This window comes from Rhododendron vialii, chromosome 12a, assembly GCF_030253575.1.
Source record: "Rhododendron vialii isolate Sample 1 chromosome 12a, ASM3025357v1".
In the NCBI taxonomy this organism is placed as follows: Eukaryota; Viridiplantae; Streptophyta; class Magnoliopsida; order Ericales; family Ericaceae; genus Rhododendron; species Rhododendron vialii.
The window spans coordinates 13406914-13429749 of NC_080568.1; the positions used below are offsets into that span (position 1 = coordinate 13406914).

A 22836-nucleotide genomic window follows, 5' to 3' on the forward strand; every position below is an offset into this window, starting at 1 on the left:
GTGTTCTTTGCACTGCACTCTAACCAAAACTGATCATATAAAGTTTACTATAATATTCTTATTACATACCTTATTTCTTCACACCAGAAGACAAATACAGCTTTTGTCCTAATCATCAATTGGGACAATAAGCTTATATGACCTTACCACAAAGTAACTTATACTATACTACTACTTAAAAGTATTACAAATCTACATAATATAACTAAGCCTAGCAAAATTCACTTTTACCACATTTTTTACCCCACATTTAGCAGACATTGGGTCCAAATCCCACAAACCCATTAGCTCCATCAAAGGAAATCTGGATTCCTTCTTGCTGGATGTTCCCTATTATGGAAAGCCCTGAAGGGGATGGCGCAAATGCAAAACAGAAGGTTCCAGATTCATTTACTGGAATCAAGAAGTTCCGGGCGGGTAGCGTTAGGATCGGCCCACCCGAAAAGTAAAATGAAACGGTTGGTACCCGAACCGACACAAACCCGTTCAAGTCGTAGCACGTGTCGAATATCGACACTCCTGGCGACCGAGGTAGGCTTGCTGTTTGAGTGATGAAGGCGTCGCGAAACGCGACATAAGCAGCAGTGGGAAGGCGGGTCACCGCCGTCCCGGTGTCCATAACAACCCCTCCGTCCCCCAACTCCGTCAGCTGGAAAACGTTTTCGGGTATTGGAACCCGTATCCCTCCGACCCCAAGACCCGCAAGCCCGATATAGTAAAAGCTTGGGGCCCGCGGATTTCGAAGCAGGGGTACCCATGCAGCGCCCACGGGCAACGCTGCACGCCCGAACTCCAGCGACCCGGTTGATTCGATGCCTCGGCTTACAAGACAGTATGCGAATGCCCCACCTGTTTGGCCGCCCAACTGACCCACGAACGACATGGATCCCCCTCCGAGTCCCAACAACCCGGCGGCCCCGATGAACATGCCCCGGTTCCTGTGCCCGCACCCTATCGCCACGTTCCTTACCGTGGTTTGATCGAACGTGAGAGTTTCAAGAGCCAGGGTCCCCTTGGTGTACGACCCGTCACCGTACTGGACCTCGTACCTGCACCGACCCGCATGGCAACCCGCGTTCTCGAGGAGGCGGTCGCAAACCGAGGAGGCACAAGACACCCCGGAGAACGAAACGGAGTTGGCCGGGTCGAACACCGGGTCGGATTGTCGGTAACACTGGTTGCAAGGCTGGCACTGGACCCACACAATGTCACTTCCTGAGTCAATAACCATGTATTGACTCCTCGGGGGGCTCCCAACACCGATCCTCACAAAGTACTCGCCACTCCCTTGCTCCATCCCTGAAACAACATCCGACCCAAAGTCTGCCACCTCGTAATTACTACTGGCCGTGGTGGCGTTGGGGGCAGTGCCAATACTCACGCGCCTAATCAGGGCACCGACTCTTTTGACATCCCTTTTCATGCGCTTGTTAAACCGGTGGTGATAATCCCAATTAGTATTATTATTGTTATTATTACTGGAATAATCATCACCAACTGGAATTTTGTCCCTGTGAAGTAGCTTCAGCTTCCACTTCCCACTGGCATCACTAGAATGACGTTGGTCCTTTTCTTGGAAGACTACTTCGTCATGGTTTTCACCTGTTTTCGCTACACGGATTTTGGTCATGGTGTCAATAGCTTCTCTCACTTTCAAGTGTTGAAAATCAGCATGGGCAGTAGTCGCAGCAGTGGCAGCCATGGTTGTGGAGGCAGCGGTGAAGAGATTTAGTAGCACCGCCGCAACCACAACTAAAGATGGTAAGGAGAGTAAGACCATTTTTGTTCTTTATTGTGTGTGGGTATTTGGTTTTTTCTTGGTCTGTTGAATGAGGGAGGTTTGAAAGTTGGGTGGGGTGGAAGGGGGGATTTATTTGTTTTGGATTTTGGGATGATCGAGGAGATGGAAAAAGGAGAAAAAGGGGTGGGGGAATGATTGAGGTTAATGCGGGGGGTTTTTTGTCATTTGTGTTTCTCTCTGTTTTTTTCTGTTTTGTTTTTATGTTTTTGTTTTTGTTTAGCTTTGATTGAGGGAAATTGAGAGGGAATTGGCTTTTTGCTGTCTTGTGTGCATGTATCAATCTGTGTTTCTATTTGCTTCTTTTTTAATAATAATAATAATAATAATAATAATGTCTTTTCTAGGGGTGGTATGGCTCGACCACTGATTGATATAATTCAGCTTCCACTGTAGTTGAGTGGAGATTAGCACTTCTTTCTTTTTTTTTGCCAAGAAAAGAAGGATATTAAAAATTGGGGAACCATGTTTAAATAGAAAAAGTTTGTTGGATTGAATCTGATGCACTCGTTTGATGTTGGACCGTATGTATGGAGGATGATTTGTTCAAGTTATACACCATAATCTTCACAATCCATCCAATTGTATATATAGATCCGTACTTGTCGTTATCCTGGATTTAAATTTTTGTGTTATTTGTTGCTCAAGTTTGTGTCTGAATTAAAGTAAGTTAGACTATGCTTTATCAACCTCAAAACATTTGAGATTTAAGAATTTGTTCCATTTTTAATTGATAAGTTTGAAACTTTCTCCAGTTCTATCAACTTAATTTGAAGGCCCCAGTGTCTACATAGTTTTGTCCTGACTTAGTCGAGCTTTCAACTAGCAGATGGTTGGATGGGGTTTCTAAGGATTAGTCAAAGTGCGTATAAGTTGACCAAGACATCATGAGTTATTAAAAAAAAGTTTTAAGGTCTTGATCTAATAGTCAAGACTTAAGACTTCAAAGTTTGCTTCTTACAAGATCTCAAGTTTGAAATCTCTAAGAGTATCTCCAATAGATCTTTCAAACCCTCGATGCCTTGTTTTGGATCATAACTTGAAATTTTTTTTCCAACTCAAAACATACTCATTACCCATACTTCTAATCATTACTCTCATTTCTCTCTCTATATCTCTCCACTCATTACCCTTATTTCCAATTATTTTCCTACTTTATCTCTTAATCATTATCCCAAAAATTCTTTTTAAATTTTCCCGAACACAACACAAATTATATCAGAAAATTTGAGTGCTCAACTGTGAAATAAGTACTCCGACCAGCAGATCCCCTCACCCCTTAAATTTTAAAGTACTATTATGTTACTATTAACTTTTGGTTCCAAGTTCGAACCGCCATCATCCATTCTATGTAAGGGTGCAGTTTCGTACTGTTTACACCCATTTTTGGCCAAAATCAGAAAATGAATTTATGGGTTAAAAAGTGGCCTTGAAAGTCAGTCTCTGACCTTGAAAAGCCTTATAACTAGTTGCCCACGAAATAGGGCCGGTTTGGAAGCCATTGACTAAATTGAGTTTTGCAAAGGCTTGGGTCAAATTAATGTCTAAACTTTTGTTATCACAAGCCCAAGCCCAAGATTGACCAACTACTTGGGTTAACCCACTAGATCTGAGTGTTTTATCCAGGTCTAGGTCAGTTCTTACAAATAATAAGGCCTTCTAAGTGAGCCTAAATCAGTTAAAGCCCAAGTTTTCTTTCCAAACTTGGGCTCGCATGGCTTATAAAGAGAAGAGGCCTATGATGCTCCTCAAGTTCAGGCCCAAGTAATAGATGGGCCTACTTCTTGAAAAACCGCCACATATGGCCTTTAATTGGTAGGAAAAAGCCTTAAGCTGCTCACAAGTAGCTCAAAGGCCTAGAATGTTCTTGCTGGGTAGGTCTAGACAAACTGCTCACAAGTAGCTCAAAGGTCTAGAATGTTTTTGCTCAGTAGGTCTGGACAAGCTGCTCACAAACAGCTCAAGGTTTGAGTGGCCACCATCCTTCAGCATGAAGCAAGGCCAATGACAGGTGGCATACATGCAGCCCTTGGAGCTGCTGGCGAATGACTCATGCAGACCTAAGCAAGCTACTCACAAGCAGCTCACCCAGGTCTGGTTGATCCTTACTTTCTTGATTCTTCTTCCATAAGAAATCAAGCTAAGAGGAATTAAGGGCCCACAATAGATGTAGGGACCAATATAATGGTTGGAAGGCTTGGGGAAGTCTCGGTCTTCAGCATTGGTGGGCCCAGAGGACGTCCATTCAAGTAGTAACTTGAGTGTTGAAGCAGCTCAAAAGGCCTGGATGCTGAAGGAGCCGAAATTCATTTTGCCCTTTTGCAAAGTTTTATGCAAGAAAGAAGGATTTTTCAGGTCTTGGCTGTTTTCTTAGAGTGAAGGGCACGTTTTGGTCAGGGAGCAGCCTCTTATTGGAGAATTTTGAAGCAACTCAAGAGGGCCACATGGCAGCCATGCATTGAAGCATTTGAAGCAGCTGAAGGCCTGAAGCTCTTGCCTATAAATTACAGTTTTGAAGGCCTTGGTAAAGGTCCACGACCATCAAAGCCCACGGCTTATCTTTCAATTACCTTTACTTTCTAGCAAAATTCGTACTCAATTTAGCCAAGCCTAGATTTTATTTCATTTCCTTGTTACAAGACTTTGTTAAACCGTTAATAAAGTCCTTTTAATTATATTTTAGGCCTTGTTCTACTTTTCTTTCCATTTTCTAACAACGGTTAGGAAATTTTTTAAGTCATTTTCGTTAAGGCAAACCACGAACCTTCTCACAGTTTTACCCTTAAACCGTGCACTTTCGGTCGATTAGAAGTCAGATTGAGGCTTCTAGGCCTTGATACAAATTCGAACAGCAATCCTGTCCTGGCACGCCCACGCAACTCCAAGTCGATTTAGTTTGACACTTTTTGTGGAAAACATTTTGGCACGCCCGGTGGGACCCTAGTCGTTAAGGGTGATCATGGCAAAGAAAGAAACTCATAAAGGCGTTTCGACCTCTGATCCTCAGGAGGATCCAAGCGTTCAACAAGCAACTCATGAAGAACCAGGCAGAGGCCGTGAGTAGCCTCTCCTCAGCGTCCAAGACCTGAACGAGTCTATGGGTAGTGTGCGAAATTATATGCTGGAAACCAACCGTGAGATGTCACAAGAGATTTCCCAATATGGTTGTTCAGCAATGATGGAGATTTGAGATTCAAACTTGCACCTTGCAGCCTCCATGGGGTCGCTCACAACCAATATGAATGCAATGTCCGCAACCGTGGGTGACCTGGTGGCAATGATGAAGGAGGAAAGGAAGGCAAAAGGCCTCGCTGACCTTCCCCCACAAACACCTGTGATGCTGCATTTCGGAGAGTTCAACGGGTTCCCTGGATGCCAGCCTTCTGGGGGCTATACGTCACCGCAACCATTCGAATTTCAAGCCTTTAGTTCTAGTGGAGGCCCCGTTCATGCCGGAATGCATCACCTTGCTCAAGACCCAACAGGCCAAAACACGTTAAGGCCTATTGAGAATTTAGAGAGACGTTTCATGCTAGGAGGAAATTCCACTCCTCGACCTCATATCGAAAACCAAGGCAGGGGTCCTCCTCCAATGGGAGGCCATAATCCCCATGTGGCACCAAATGCTGGGTTTGTGCAACAAGATGCTCAAGGGGCATGGCAAGGCCAGCAACAAAGAGCCCATGTCAGGCAGGAAAGGCCGCTTCCCCTGGAGCAAGTTCCCGGCAAAGACCAGATCATAGCGCTGCTTTAGGAGCAATTGAGACCATAATTTAGGCCTATGGGAAGGCCTATGTATACTAAGCCCCACCTAGACGAGGTCGATCAACTGTAATTCCCAAAGGCTTCCAAGTGCCTGAGTTCCACACCTTTTCTGGTGAGGATGCAAAAGAATTGACCGTGGCGCACGTGGCTCGGTTTCTAGTCCAATGTGGGGAGGCAGAGACTAGGGACGAGTGGAAATTGAGGTCGTTTCCCAACTCCTTAACTACCACTGCCTGTACTTGGTACATCAATTTGCCTCCCAACTCCATTCAGACCTGGCGACAAATGGAGGAAATGTTCCACCAACAATTCTATAGGGTGGAGCCGGAGGTCACGATGGCAGACCTTTCAAGCTTGTGCTAGCTGCCAGACGAAGGAGTGGAGACTTATCTGGCTAGATTCAAGAAGGCTGGATTTAAATGCAAGGTCTTTCTGCCTGAAAAGGAGTACGTGCACTTGGCCTTGAATGGCCTGAGCTTCGAGTTGAAAAAGAAGTTTTACGAAACGAAGTTGAGGGACCTCTTCGAGTTATCGGCCAAGGCTGCGAGATATGAGCGGATCTTAAGGCACGAGCAAGACCGTATGGCCGCCTTAAAGGGGACCTATTATAGGGACCCAAATTATGAGGTGACCACGATAGAGCCCGAGTATGAAGCAGTATGAAGCAGAGGTAGCTATTGCAGAGCTGATTAATAAGAAACCTTATTTCTTAAAGACTGGCAGGTTGGAAAAGATAGATCTCGGAGCATCATCGGGCAAGTCAAACAAGGCTTACACATTCGACATCACCAGGGCTGAGGCGATATTCAATCAGCACATGGCCGACAAGCTTGTAAAACTCCACCCAAGCCATAAGTTCCCTTCGTTGGAAGAAGTGGAGGGCAGAGAATATTGCAAGTATCACAACTCATGGAGCCACGCCACCAACAATTGCATTGTCTTCCGGAATGATATTCAGGACAAGATCAAATGTGGGGAGTTTAAGTTCGAGCCCAAGGACAAGAAGGCCATGGGAATGGATGCAAATCCATTTCCATTAGGCCTGAGTACTAATATAGTATCCTTCAATATGAGGGGCATGCCTAGGAGTTCTCCAAGGCCTAAGATCAGCCTAGGAATACCATCTCAACAAGCACGAAGGCTTGTTTATGAAGACCCATCTTCTAAATAGGAGAGCAGAAGGCCTCGTTGCATGAGTAGGACTGAACAGCGGCCATCACAATGGAGTAGGCTTGCATCAGAGATTAAGAAGGTCTTCCAACCGAGGTGCTCCCTGGTCTGTAACGAATGTGGACAGATAGTCGAGCCAACTAGACCGCAGTTGAAGAGCATCCTGGTAAGGCCTCATGAGGATAGGTCTAACAATGGCAGGAAACTCATCGATGTCCATCCATTTTTTCTCGCCTCCAGTCACGCCAGGCCAGTGATACGAGACGCAACTATGAATTTGAGGCCTCTTCCTCGGCAGAGAGAAGGCTTAGGATTGTGAAGCCTAGGAACACTCCACCAAACGAGTGGTTCAGGGTAGAGCATCCTAAGTTCCCTGCAGTAAGACCGCCTTTATCCAGATCACAGAAGCGACATTACCAAAGGTTTAGGCAGGCCGCCAGGAGGGCTCAAGAGGAAACAAGCTTGGAAAATATGCCAAAGGAGAATCCCTTAGAAGACCTGGAACCTTTGAAGCAAGGTAACATGGAGGTGGACTTTCACAAGGCGGTAGAGTTCACGAGCAGTAGAAAGGGCAAGGAGAAGATGCATGTGCAAAGGAGCCCTTTGTGTTCAGAGGAAAACGAGGTTTCCAAGCCTAGAAGGGAACGTAAGCCCAAAGAGAGAGTGGTGGAGGAGGCTCCAACTGAGCCTCCACGCCAGGTAAGAATCCTTCGATGGTCTGATCTGCTGGCCATTTCTTCTTGCCCAAGCTTGGGTGATTCTTCGGCCTCGGGGGGTAAGAAAGGCTTGAATCCATTGGCCAAGAAGCTTAGGCCCGCTAAAGGCTTTTCAAATCCTTGTAACATGGTTTTTATTCTGCCAAAGGAGGCCATGGCCAAGGAGCACCAGCTTTCTATCATGGAAGGCGATGTAGAGGAGCTGGAGGAGACAACACAGATTCTGGGACAATCATCTAGGCCTGTTGATGCTGTTTCATCGATGATCATCCTAAAGGAGTAGGCCGAGAAGGCCGCTTGTACAATTTTTGAGAAACTAACTCCAAAGGCCAACCATATTAAGCCATTGTATATCTCAAGCTATTTGGATGAGGTGCCTATCAACCTTTTGTTGGTAGATAATGGTTCGGCCGCTAACCTATTCCCCAAGTCCATGATGCATAAGTTGGGGAAAACCGATCAAAACCTTATCGAGTCCAACGCAAGCTTGACTGACTTCACGGGAGGTGTCACTGCCTGCCAAGGCATCTTGGTCATGAAGTTGACAGTTGGGTCTAAGAAGCTTACCACTCCTTTCTTCGTGATCAATTCTCAGGCGTCTTACAACGTCTTGTTGGGGAGAGATTGGATCCATGCTTGTATGGCGATTCCTTCAACCCTTCATCAATGCATAGTGTTCTGGAATCAAGACAAGATGGTAAGGGCAGATCGTAGGCCTTTCCTCGCATCTACAAACCATGCGGAAGCAATGCTGTACGATCCAGACGTCGGGCCAATGAAGGTGGCAAGCATGGACAAATATGGCCGCAACAAAATAGTCTCTCTCTCTCCGCAGGCCTCCATGGAAGAATTAAGGATGCTGTTCCAAGAGCTCGTCGGCCCAAAAAATCGCAGGCCGATTGCTCCTACGACTCAAGCCATTTCCAATGTCATTACAACCGATTGAGCAAGAGAAGGACATGGCCCTTTAGGCCATGATTGCAAGATTTAGTTCATACTTGATGGAGGAAAGGATATCGGGGTTGCATGAGGACGAAGGATCCTTGTCGGTTGGGGTAGCGGAGTCCATCTATGAAGGAGAAGGCCTTGCATGAGGTCCTGATGTGATACAGCTAGAGGACTTGGATGTAGCTCCGGCCAAGATGGATGATTTGAAGGCCGACGTTCAAGACCCCTCGGAGGAAGTCAACTTGGGGGACTCTGAGCATCCAAGGCCTGTACACATCAACCAACTCTTGCCCGATGAGGCCTTCCAAGGGATTTGGGTGAACACAAGCTGCCAATACAGCCAGGACTCATGCCATTCAAGCAGCTTCCAAGAAGGATGTCAAGCGAGGTGGAGCTCAAGGTTAGGGAAGAGATTGAAAGGCTTTTTAAAGTTGGCTTCATTCGAACGACAAGACTTGATGGTAGATGGGGCAGCAAAGCATAAAGTCTTGTCATTTATGGACAGACATTTGGGTTACAACCAGATCTTCATCGACGAGGCCGATACCGACAAAAGCACCACTTTTATGCCCAGATTTTTGGGCTTAGCAGCTATAGAGAGCTCAAAATGGGACTAGTACACGCCTTGATTTTTTAAACAAGATCAAGGCGTGGGGGGGGGGGGGCAATGTTTACACTCATTTTTGGCCAAAATCAGAAAATGAATTTATGGGTTAAAAGATGGCCTTAAAAGCCAGTCTCTGACCTTGAAAAGCCTTATAACTAGTTGCCCACGAAATAGGGCTGGTTTGGAAGCCATTGATTAAATTGAGTTTTGCAAAGGCTTGGGCCAAATTAATGTCTAAAATTTCGTTATCACAAGCCCAAGCCCAAGATTGACCGAAGACTTCGGTTCACCCACTAGATCTGAGTGTTTTATCCAGGTCTAGGCTAGTTCTTACAAATAATAAGGTCTTCTAAGTGGGCCTAAATTAGTTAAAGCCCAAGTTTTCTTTCCAGACTTGGGCTCGCATGGCTTACAAAAGAAAAGGCCTATGATGCTCCTCAAGTTCAGGCCCAAGTATTAGATGGGCCTACTTCTTGAAAAACCATCACATATGGCCTTTAATTGGTAGGAAAAAGTCTTAAGCTGCTCACAAGCAGCTCAAAGGCCTAGAATTTTCTTGCTGGGTAGGTCTGGACAAGCTGCTCACAAGCAGCTCAAATGCCTAGAATGTTCTTGCTGAGTAGGTCTAGACAAGCTACTCACAAACAGCTCAAGGTCTGAGTGGACACCATCCTCCAGCATGAAGCAAGGTCAATGACAGGTGGCGTACATGTAGCCCTTGGAGCTGCTGGCGAATGACTCATGCAGACCTAAGCAAGCAGCTCACCCAGGTCTGGTTGATCCTTTGTTTCTTGATTCTTCTTCCATCAGAAATCAAGCTTAGAGGAATTAAGGGCCCACAATAGATGCAGGGACCAATATAATGGTGGGAAGGCCTGGAGAAGTCTCGGTCTTCAGCATTGGTGGGCCCAAAGGACATTGATAAGCACCCGATATTGTATAATAGGGTGCGCTAAGTCCTTAGTTTAGTTTAATTTTATAGTTAATCTAGTTGTTTTCTTTTACTTTTGCACGTAGGGTACTTTAGTCCTGTTTTGTAAGAAATCACTCAATAAAGGAGTTGTTAAGCCTTAAGCGTATTAAAGACATTCAAGGAGTCAAAGATGATCAAGAACAAAGAATCAAGGACCCGAAGGTGACTCGACGGCTCACAAAAGGGAAGACAAGGATCTAGAGTCAAGTGTTGGACACAAAGGGTTTGGTACCAGTATCATCAAAGACCATCCATCAGTACCAAAAGAATCAAGCACAAAGCCCCTAAGAGGTTCGGTACCGGTACCACATTAGCTTAGGTATCGGTACTGAAGGCCTTCAGAGGAGGATTTTCAAGGCATTTTGCGAATATTCTGTGCGAAAGACTTGGGCGATATAAAAGGCTATGATGTCACAAATGTACTGGGGGATTGTATTGCATTTTCTAGATATAGGATAGATGTTGAATCACTTTTTGAATGGTTCTTAGTGTTCTTCATTTTCCAGCACTTAATATTTAATTTTCTGCCTTAATTAGTTTTTTTTTTCTATTTTCACATTCATTAAAGTTGTAGCTACGCTTCCGATCTATCATAATCTCTAGTTTATTTCAAGTTTTGTTGATTCAATATGTTAGCTAGATTTTTGCTTGCTTTTATCTCTCTAGATATGAGTGAGTAGTTTTTCAAGGCTAGGTCATGGGGTGATTAGCACCTCATGGCTTGAGTTGATATTAATTTTCTCATCATAAAGTTTGAATCTGTGGTTTGAAAATCGATGTGTACTTCGGATTTATTTGTCAAATTGCTAAGGTGTTAATCTCCTTGATCATGTGTAGGCAAGAGCAAGCCTACTTGCCACACATGATGCTTGGAGCTCTATCGCTTGAGGTGTTTGCCAAATGAATTCTAGAGCTAGCTTGATAATCGAACCATGTATCTTCCAAGTTGAGAACCTTAGTTATGTATCTCAAACCGAGTAATGGGATGAGAAGAGTGATTTGACTTGAGTCGTAAGTGTTAGGATCTCCTAGGCCTAGCCTGCCTTTTATTCTAGTTAATTCGCAATTTAATTTAGCCTTTTTAATTTCCACCGCATAAAGTAAAACAAAGTTGGCTGTCTAATGGCCGAAAACCTTACTTACATCTACAAATTCATCCAAGCCGTATTAACTATTCCCTTGGGTACGATCCCAGTCTTCTTGATTATTATGCTTCAAATGACATATTTACCCTACGCTTGGGGTGATCATATTTTGATATAGTGATGGACAAAGCATTTTTGGCGCCGTTGCCGGGGATGATCTTATTATGGCTTTCTTAGAGGTTCGACAAACCACTGTAAGTATCCCGCTTTCGTCTAGTAGTTTAGTAGTATGTTTGGTAGCTCGTATTTAGCTCATTGGATACCTCTAACCGATCTTCATATCATAACCTGAGGTGTGATGAAGCTAAGCTAAATACTGAGTCTGTTTTTTGTTATTGTAGTATAGTTTAGTTTGCTTTAGTTGATTGCATTGCTGAGCCGAGGTGGTGGCATAACCCCTCGCATATCTTGTTGCTGAGATGATGTGGTGGCATAGCCCCTCTAGTCTGGTATTAATTAGTTAGTAGTTTGTGTATGCCTGTTTACTTTGAGTAGCAAGGAGTACTATGACCTATTTTGCAAGGTGTTATGGAGGGTATGCAAAACAATTTGATTGTTCAGTGTTATTTCCTATATTTTATGGCTTGGTCTCAGAAAATCCTTTTTTCGCATGTTGATGACCTTGAGAAAGTTTTTGCTAGCGATGAAAGGGCTATTTTACAAGTATTCTCAGCGTCTTTGCATGATAGTGCTCAAGATTGGTTTTATTTTTTAAGTCCAGAATCGACATGGCAAGAGATTATAGAACAATTTTTCAAAACTTTCACTCCCTCATATGAGACTCATATGCTTTTACAAGAACTATCACATTTCTATCAACAAGATAATGAGTCTTTTTCGCAATAATGGGAGTGATTTAAATGTTCCGTATTCTCTTGGTCGAGTTTTAACTACGAGCTTGACAGCCTTCTGGCTATCTTTTGCCATGGTTTAAATCCTAAGACATGTTAAGTTGATTTTATGTCCAATGATGAATTCCTGGATAAAAACGTTGAAGAATGTTGAATTATCTTGATAAATTAGCCCAAAAGCTCAAATTTTATGAGTTGATTGAAAATTTTGAGGATTCCAACTCGGATGCCTTGAAGAGAAAATTAAGCCGCATATCTTGGTTGAAACTATTAGTTTAGATTGTGATAGCTTCTCAGAGTCTGCAGGGAGTGATGAGCCTATTGATGAACCTGAGGTCCAGAGTTCTCCGCTTGTGGATCCCGCTCTTTGTGATGATCTGAGGGAGAAATGCCTCACCGTTGAAGTTGTCCCTTCTGATCTCCCGTAGCTTGATCATTCCTTGGAGGAATTACTCCTTGCTCACAAGATGACCATACTTGAAACGTCAGATGGCTACTGTAAAGATCTGTTGGAAAAAACTCTCACCACTAAAGAAATGGATGCCGAAGTGGATTACTTGTATTCGTTGTTGGCTAAACAAGATGCTTATGGACCAATCTTTGAAGAGTTGGAGCCCATGGAAGCTATAATTGTCCCTTTGAGTTCTCCATGCCTTGATCTTCTCACCACTAAGGAAATGGATGGCGAGGTAGATTCCTTATACTCTTTGTTAGAAAAACAAGATGTATGTGGGCCTATTCTTGAGAAGTTACCAATCATAGAACTAAATGATTTTCTTGGTGTTGACGATTTTCTTGTGGTTTACAATCCTTATATATATTGTAGATTTTGTCAAAAAATTGATTTTGTTTGGGCTATGCACCTGGTGGAATTAAAATTTTTAAAACGAATTCGACAATTGCTTTACTCAAAGTATCTTATCATGTGGCATGGTCGAGTTCAATTCTTGGCAAATAGTGTAGCATGGGGTGCTATGTTCATTATATTAGCTCTTAATGGCATGATAACTATTTGAAACCATCGTGTGGCTGAACATATTCTCTCTCTCTCTCTCTCTCTCTCTCTCTCTCTCTCTCTCTCTCTCTCTCTTCTTTTTCTCTCTCAACAGTCTAGTATAGCCACCCATTTCTTTTCCCACCGGTAGGGAATGAGAAGAAAAGTATGACTCATTTGATCACGTGATGATCGGGTGGTGTTTCTTTCATTTGTGTTACATGTCTTTGTGTTTTCTATGTGTTTTCTTTATGTCATGTCTTTTATGTTTTGTTTGGTTTGAAGCCGGATAACATGGGCCGGTGGTTCTAATGTCATTTATCTTGTGGAATGTCGTTCTCTTAAGTCTCTGCAGGGTTAACATGCTACCACACTAGCCTTGGTAGTTTGGGCCTAAAGCCGGGGTGAGTGAGACGTTCAGGAGCCCTAAGCATGGGTGCAACTAAGCGTCGCGGTTGTTAGTCCGATAAAGCCTTGGATATGACCCTATTTGACTAGTTATGGTTCCGAGTTGGCAGAACCGAAAGAGTGAACCTTGGAAGCATCAAATTTGGCCGGAGCAAGACATTGGCATCAAATCCTCCAACTTGGTCGCGGTATTTAGGGGTTGACATTCCCCTTGAAGGTAAATTCGCTCGCTCTTCCTCTCTTTGCGTGTGCTCTTCATGCTATGAGGGCATAGCATCACTTTAAGTTGGGGGGAGGGGTTAGCTATGTGCTATTTGTTTCATTTTGTGGAAATTTTGAAAAATTCAAAAACAAATAAAAATTGAAAAACCAAAAAATGAGAAAATTCAAAAAAATTTAAAATTAATAAAGCTTTTTACTTGCCATCCTTCCTTTTGTCATAGGTTTTTAGCTCTTTTCATGACTTGTTGCATGCTCAATAATTGTTAATTGGCAAGAATTTGTTGCAATCCTAAGAATTTTGTGCTTCTCAACTTGAATGCTTGGTAAAAATTGAACGGTCTAGGTGTTGAGTAAAGTTTTTGAGCAAATTTTGCCCATATCCCTATCTTTCAATAAACATGCTTGTAGTGTAGGTAAATAATCGCATGTCCATGTCTAATTGTGTTTGATGTCGACTTTGAATCATTTCTGAATCCATGGCGCACTTAGGAAAGGATACAAAGCATTCTTTGCATAATCATACCACAAATGTGTCACCTAGTCATACTTTCCATCCTGTTCTTTTCCCGTTTTTTGCTTTAACCTAGGCGACCGGTTGTTTGGAGGGTTGTTGGGATGAGTGTTCAATGTTCAAAGGTGTTTTGGGGGGTGTTGAATGAATTGTTGGAAGTTCAGGGGTTCAAAATGAAGAAGTGCAAAAATTTCTGAGTTAAGCTTCTCGGTATCGGTAGAGAAGGAAGATGGGTATCGGTATCGAAGGATCTACTCGTGAGGCACTAAACATCTCGGTACCGATGGAAATCAATGCTTGGTATTGGTACCGAAGTACTTAAAGGTAATTGTCTCAAGCAACTCGGTATCGGTAGAACATAATTATTAGTATCGGTACCGACTAGTTTACAAAAGCAGATCAGTTCAAAACTCAGTCGATCAAAACTCCACTTCATCCTCCCAAGGTCGAACCTCTCTCTCTCTATACATCCATTAAACTTCAAAACCCTAACACTAAACCTCCAACTATTCCACCAAATCCTCCACAATCCCAAAAATCCCCTAAATCCTTCAACCCCTTCAACAATCTTCAAGATTCCTCCACCAATTCCAAGTTTTCCAACCCAAAATCAAGGTAAACCCATTTACCCCTTTTAATTCCGAAATTTTCTATTTTTTCCACATAAATCCCTACTTTCTTCCCATTTTTCACTTATATATTCACCCTCCACCATATTTTACCACTTACATTTACCCATTCCACCCAAAAATCAAACATCCCAAAAACTCTAGCCAAAAATCGAAAATTTTGAAAAATAAAACCCCACCCCTTTTTCAACTACAATGCCAAGAATCAAGCAAACTGCGCACCGTGCTATCTCTTTCCAACCTAAAATTGAAGAGGAAGTTGATTTTATGACAGAAATTGAGGAGAAAAATCAGCCCGGGGAAGCTTCGGGATCTCGGGGCCGAAAAAGAAGGACTCCGCAAGAAATTGCAGCGGACAAAAGGAAAACTTGTAAGTCGAGTATGGATGGCAGGAAGTTCAAAAACGAGCGGCAAGTGGATGCCGAGGCATTGCCCGATGATCACGTGGACCTCCGCTACATCAATCAGAAAGGTTTGAGTTTCTGGACCGAGAGATTAGATGGTTACAATAAAAATGCAATTATAGAAGTTTATGCAAATTCCTGAGGGTGATTGGAAAAATGATCCTGCTGTGAAAATTACTTTGAGGGTGGGGAGCATAGACATTGAAATTACCTCTGATGATATTGCTAAGTATCTGAAAATCCAACGCCCCCCTCCACAGGCTGTGAATTACCCTAGGAAAGATGAGATGATTGATTTGCAAGTTGTGAATGAGGCCCTCTATCGAGACCTCGCGGAGGTTTCAATACCTCATGTGCCCGGTAATTTCAAAGCAAGTTTTAGGTTCTTGAATAAAGTCATACATTTCAACCTTTACCCCTGAGGCACGGAGCACAAACCATCGAGGAAAAGTGGAGAGATTTTGTATGCTTTCACAGCTGGTGATCTTATGGTAGATTGGACCATGTTCATTTTTACTCAGTTACGTGATTTCAGGGCTAACACATTGATTACTGTAAATATGCCTTTTCCTTGTATGATTATGAGCTTGTGTAAGGAGAAAGGAGTTAGGGGGGCAGCTTATGAAAAATTAGAAGTACTTTCTCCGGGGCCAATTGATGATAGTTTTGATGAGAAGAGCTTGTCTCCGACTCATGCTGCAAAAGACAAGCAAGTGGAGGCCAGGGATTATTTGACCATTATGCCGTCGAAGAAAGAAAAGCAGACGTCCTGGATCAAGAAGCTTTTCTGCCAAGGGGTTGCGATAATTAAATGTCAAAGGAAGGAGAAGATTAAAAGGAGAAAGATAATGAGGGAGCAGGAGAGGCAGGCGAGAGAATTGGCATGGCAGACATTGATCTTTGAGCAACAGAATGGGGTGAAGTATGTCCCCGAACCAGTTGATGAAGGAGAGGTGAGCGATGGCTTTGCAAGATATGCTAGTAAGGAGTTGACCGATTGATTTGATGGCTTGGTGAGATGGTGATGTGGTGTGATGATGTGATAGCGAGTCGATGGTTTAGAAATTCCACTTATTTGGTCGGGGTCTAGGTGGGTTGACATGCCGACCGCTCTATCTTTTCTTTGCATTTCATTTCATTTAGTAGTTAGTTTTTGCACTTTATTAGTTGGTTGATATTGGTTTGACCGGTTTGACTGTTGACTTGGTTGATTTTGAGTGTCGGCAGCGGTCAATCGGGTAGTATTCAAGCTAGTAAATGACCGTCGCACATTTTGCTAACCCTTTCATTGTAACCAAGGTCATTAGAAGCTAAAAAGTCCTTAATTGATCTTATGCGCGCCTGGATTTCTTTATGATTGACTGTCTGATATTTGCATAGTTAGTATTATGGCATGTTTTCCAATTGTTATCCAAATATCATCTGCTTGTTTTCAATTCTGTTAATAAAGTGCTCTCTTTATTTGTGGCATGGTAATTCTTGTTCGCTTTTGCCTTCTGTCGAGCACTTCTTCGTGGAATATGGTTACTAGTCTGAATTCGCAGATTTTGTGTTCCGTATCATCCCTTTGTTCGAGGACACAAAAACCTTTTTAACTTGCTCTTTACTTGCTCGATACTTAGCTATTTAATTGGATACTCAAGCTATGAGTTGTAGAAATGAAATAAAAAGCTGGATTGTAGAACTCTTGCTAGTTGGTAGTTTTGAGTAGGGGTGTGCAAAATACCCGTGGGTCCACGAACCCGACCCGAAGGGGTTTGGGCGGTTTCGACCAATTGTTTTGGACTGGTACGGGTTGGAATATACAATTTTTTTGATTTTCGATTCAGGTTCGGATCTGTACCCAGATAACCCGTCGGGTCCGACCCGACCCGACCATATTATATATACATAAATAATACACATATATATACATAATAACCCTTATTCTCTCAGTTTTTCATAATGCCAAAGGCAGCCAATCGTCAGAGACTCAGTCGACGCTCCACGGTCTTCCACTCCAGATCTGATGCCGCCGACTCGTTGCCACCGCACACCGTCCAGTCCTCTCTCTCTCTCTCCCTCCGCCAGATGTACACCGTGGGCGGCCAGACTCAAGCCGTCCGGTATGTTTTCTGCATTTTCTTGTCTTTCTTCCACAGATCAGTGTTTTCTTGACTTTATTGCAACAAGAGGAACAGATTTTTCCCCTTTTCTGCGTTTCATGTCCTTCCTCATATTTGCATTTTTTGGCTCCATTGGTCCAACCCGACGGACCTGAACCGACGACAAGAATCGGTTTTCGGACCGTTCTTCTAGGTACTCGGTTCGGCTTCGGTTCCAGAAATTTCCACCCCGACTAGTCGGGTCGGGTGGCGGGTACAGGCCAAACCCGACCCGACCCGACCCAACCCGTGCACACCCCTAGTTTTGAGCATGTTTTGAGTTGTGATAGCAAAAGGATTGTATAGTTGCTATGTTTTCAAATTTTCTGCATTTTGTTTGCTAGGGACCAACAAAGTTCAAGTTGGGGAGTGTGATAAGCACCCGATATTGCATAATAGGGTGCGCTAAGTCCTTAGTTTAGTTTAATTTTATAGTTAATCTAGTTATTTTCTTTTACTTTTGCACGTAGGGTACTTTAGTCTTGTTTTGTAGGAAATCGCTCAATAAAGGAGTTGTTAAGCCTTAAGCATATTAAAGACATTCAAGGACTCAAAGATGATCAAGAACAAAGAATCAAGGACCCGGAGGTGACCCGACGGCTCACAAAAGGGAAGATAAGGATCAAGAGTCAAGTGCTGGACATAAAGGGTTCGGTACCGGTACCATCAAAGACCATCTATCGATACCGAGAGAATCAAGAACGAAGCCCCTAAGAGTTTCGGTACAGATACCACATTAGCTTAGGTATCAGTACCGAAGGCCTTCGGAGGAGGATTTTCAAGGCATTTTGGGAATATTCTGTGCGAAAGACTTGGTCGATATAAAAGGCCGTGATGTCACAAATGTACTGGGGGATTGTATTGCATTTTCTAGATCTATGATAGATTTTGAATCACTTTTTGAATTGTTCTTAGTGTTCTTCATTTTCCAGCACTTAATATTTAATTTCCTGCCTTAATTAGATTTGTTTTGCTATTTTCACCTTCATTAAAGTTGTAGCTACGCTTCCGATCTATCATAATCTCTAGTTTATTTCAAGTTTTGTTGATTCAATATGTTAGCTAGATTTTTGCTTGCTTTTATCTCTCTAGATATGAGTGAATTATTTTTCAAGGTTAGGTCATGGGGTGATTAGCACATCATGGCTTGAGTTGATATTATTTTTCCCATCATAAAGTTTGAATCTTTGGTTCGAAAATTGATGTGTACTTCAAATTTGTTTGTCAAATTGCTAAGGTGTTAACCTCCTTGATCATGTGTAGGCAAGAGCAAGCCTACTTGCCACACATGATGCTTGGAGCTTTGTCGCTCAAGGTATTTGCCAAATGAATTCTATAGCTAACTTGGTAATCGAACCATGTATCTTCGGGGTTGAGAACCTTAGTTGTGTATCTCAAACCGAGTAATGGGATGAGAAGAGTGATTTGACTTGAGTCGTGAGTGTTAGGATCTCCTAGACCTAGCCTGCCTTTTATTCTAGTTAATTCGTCATTTAATTTAGCCTTTTTAATTTCCACTGCATAAAGTAAAACAAAGTTGGCTGTCTAAAGGCCGAAAACTTTGCTTACATCTATAAATCAATCCAAGCAGTATTAACTATTCCCTTGGGTACGATCCCGGTCTTCCGGATTATTATATTTCAAATGACGTATTTACCCTACCTTTGGGGTGATCATATTTCGATATATTGATAGACGAAGCAGACGTCCATTCAAGTAATAACTTGAGTGTTGAAGCAGCTCAAAAGGCCTGGATGCTGAAGGAGCCGGAATTCCTTTTGCCCTTTTGCAAAGTTTTATGCAAGAAAAAAGGATTTTTCAGGCCTTGGTCGTTTTCTTGGAGAGAAGGGCACGTTTTGGTTAGGGAGCAGCCTCTCGTTGGAGCATTTTGAAGCAACTCAAGAGGGCTGCCATGCGTTAAAGCATTTGAAGCAGCTGAGGGCCTGAAGCTCCTGCCTATAAATTACAGTTTTGAAGGCCTTGGCAAAGGTCCATGACCATCAAATCCTACAGCTTATCTTTCAATTACCTTTACTTTCTAGCAAAATTCGTACTCAATCAAGCCAAGTCTAGATTTTATTTCATTTCCTTGTAACCAGACTTAGCTAAATCGTTAATGAAGTCCTTTTAATTTTGTTTTAGGCCTTGTTCTACTTTTCTTTCCATTTTCTAATAACGGTTAGGAAATTTTTTAGGTCCTTTTCGTTAAGGCAAACCACGAACCGCCTCACGGTTTTACCCTTAAACCGTGCACTTTCGTTCAATTAGAAGTCAGATTGAGGCTTCCAGGCCTTGATACAAATTCGGACAGCAATCCTATCCTGACACGCCCGCACTACACCAGCCAGTTTGGTTTTGCACTTTTTGTGGAAAACACGTCCAGAATTCAAGTCACGACCTGGGAGGCGTACATTCAGCTGCGTTTCATGGTATTTATCTGAAGTACTAATTAACGAATTTATGCATCTAAAAATAAAACGAGATACAAAAATGTTCTCAGTTTCACACTGTTAATTACTGTTCACACGAGGCATGATTAAAATTACTTGGGGGATACGAGAACAAATAAGAAAACATTATTGAGTTTTGAAAGATATTCCACTAGCTACCTATTAATTAAATAAAAAATTAATACATATCCACAATTAAACTATCTTAATTTTTTAAGCCTTCACCAGTTCCTGGAATTGTACCTATATATATATATATAAGAGAGAGAGAAGAATGAATCCTAGTCAGTTGATAATCAAAAGAGAATATTCGATCTAGTCAGTGCAAAAACGTCGAAGAAGTTGAATTGCTATTGATGAATTCTGGATGTGACTAAAATACATGCATGGAGAGTTGTTGTGGGTGAGAAATGATGAAGTATTTTTAAGTTAAAAGTTAGAAAATTATAGAATACTTTCACACGTGCGTGCATTTTGTATGTGTTGACGTACTCCATACTTGACGTGAGTGAATATGTGTGATTGTGTACATGTAAGTGTTTTTGGAAGTAGCGTTATTGGAGTTACATGGTCAATAAATTTAAAGTAGGCATATGTATATTCAAAGCAAGCACAATTTATTCAAACCCGTTGATCCAACAATTATCCATGAAATTGTTGAATAAAAAAATTGTAAAACATTGTATCCCATTTGTCTGAATTCCCTCTTTTATATACTCCACATTTCGTTACATTGATGATACTATTGATGATAAGATTGATAATAAAAAGAAGCAGAAGAGGAGGAGGAGGAGGAGAGAGAGAGGTTCTATTTCGAATGAAGTTGCCTACTAATGATCCTCATAAACATGTCTTAACCTTCTTCTTTTTTTCCCAGAGAAACTAAACGTGTCTTAATTAAGACAATAAGTAGTTGTCATTTGGAGTTGTCTAACGGGATTAGAATCAGGCCCCGTTTAATAAACTTATTAGACCTTGGGATTGGACTACCAATTCTTTGTTTGGTAACTCAAACTGGATTAGAACTATTAGTCCCTTCGAACTAGTAAGGTGGGCTTTAGGGGGTATTATGAATACTCCGGGGGAGATGGTATTACCAATTTCAATCCAACCCCTAACACATTTTCATTATTAATTCCTTCTATCAATCCAATCTCATCATCTAATCCCATCACAAACAAATATGATATTAATAATCCCATCATCCAATCTCATCTCAAACAAATATACTCATTACTAATCCCTTCTCATTACCAATCCCTTATCATTATCAATCACAATCCTAATCTCATCTCCTTACGAATCTCACCCACCCATCTATCCTAATGCCTTGGTTGCGTATAGGATCTTGTTGGAATATTATAGCTAGTCTAAAAATCATTTATAGTACATGACAGGATATATATATATATATTATACAAATTAGATCTGCTTAATGAGAGGTAATTAAAACAACGGTTCTACTAGCAAGTGCCCCCGGGCTACAAGTTAATGTGCAATAAATATGAAACATTTTCTAACATTTCCTAAAAGAAAGTCCAACAACAATTAATTTTCTTTTCCCTCCACTTCATTTTGTACTTTTTAATCTCTTTCCATTTTCCTCCCCCGCATTTTCCTTTTCCACTTCATCTTCTAGTTTTTTCGTGGACCATTTTCTCTACTTCATCATGCTCTAAGATTTATCAAGTATTGCATTAGCAGGTGACTAAAAACCAATCCAATGACAAAAAAATAACATGGCAGGACATAAATAAAATGCGACATTTATAATTTAAATTTTCGCAAAATCCTACAAGAAAAAAGTTCCTCTTATTGATCCAAAACAAGGTGATGTTTAAGAAAAAAGAAAGAAAATACAGGATTCAAAAAGAGTCATCGCCTAGTACTTCAACAAAAATATAGGATTCAAACAAGATGAAGACCTTGTTGTATACATGGAACCCCCTATCGGTTAGTCATTTTATGTTGGAAGATGCCATGGGGAGGGTTTGGTTTAGGGATTGTCCTAGTTAATTCTTAAACAAAGTTGATTCTCTAATCTACATCGGACTAATATGGACATATGAATAAAATATACAAATCAATTACATGAAATACTCATTGAATAATGTTTTCTTGTGATATTTGTGCATATTCCATATTTATTACACCTTCCATATTTATTATACCAAAACTTGTGAATATATATATATATATATATATATATATATATATATATATATATCGCATGTTAACTTGTGCCCCGGGGGCATTGGTTAGCATTTGCTTATAGATTTTAACAAATGCTCTCCATTTTCATTTATTTTACTAAAATGTCATTCAATGTAGACCATTAGATTGAGAAGAAAAAAACTGACCGTTAAATTTGAATTTTTGCCAACTCATTTTGATTATGAGCTAAAAATAAATAATGTGGAACTTGACATTGCTAACTTTAAAAACCTCTAAATAGATAATCAAAATCTGATATGACAAGTTTTGATTATTTACTTTTGATTATTACATTGTGGATATGCTCTAATGTCTAAATTTTGGATCGCAGGGATGGCGCATTTTCACATATTACAGGTTAATAGAGTAGATCGATGAATATGGAAGGTGTATTATAATGCAGTTCACATAACTAATCTTAACACTAGCTAGCTATGTAGGGGGATGAAAACAATTGACGCTTCGGATCAACTGGATTGCAACGGCTTATTCGTGCCTCTTCACCGGAACCCTAGCTCGACGTCTGAACCCTAATCTGCAAAATAGACAGGGGGTGAGTGCACCTTTGCCTCTCGTGGCAAAGGCCCTCCGATGCCTTTGTTAGTATCACGTACTAGAAAACTCAGCCCTAATTATCAGTAGGAAAGCAATAATAATGCAACGTATTGCGTACCTCTCACCTCTAGGTTTTCCTCATATTTATAGATTTATGGATGCTTGCTGTCCAAGCATCCTTATTGCCATAGGATTCCTAACTCGTATAGGAAACCCTAGGATATCAAGGAGTCTCGTTTCCTTTATCAGTTTATGGAAAAGAGTCCTTTTAGGATTCTTTTCCTTTAAGAGCCGAACATCCCATACTCGTTGGGTATCTTTCTCAGATCCTA

At 41.6% G+C, this 22836-nt stretch overlaps 1 protein-coding gene across 1 annotated transcript; it reads right to left on the reverse strand.

The window, feature by feature from the left end:
• Positions 1–20: 20 nt before the first annotated feature.
• On the reverse strand, positions 21–2171 carry LOC131309737 (protein ASPARTIC PROTEASE IN GUARD CELL 2). The gene has a single exon (XM_058336331.1). It carries the CDS (start codon positions 1778–1780, stop codon positions 251–253), a length of 1530 nt encoding a protein of 509 aa, XP_058192314.1. The 5' UTR covers positions 1781–2171; the 3' UTR covers positions 21–250.
• Positions 2172–22836: the final 20665 nt, after the last annotated feature.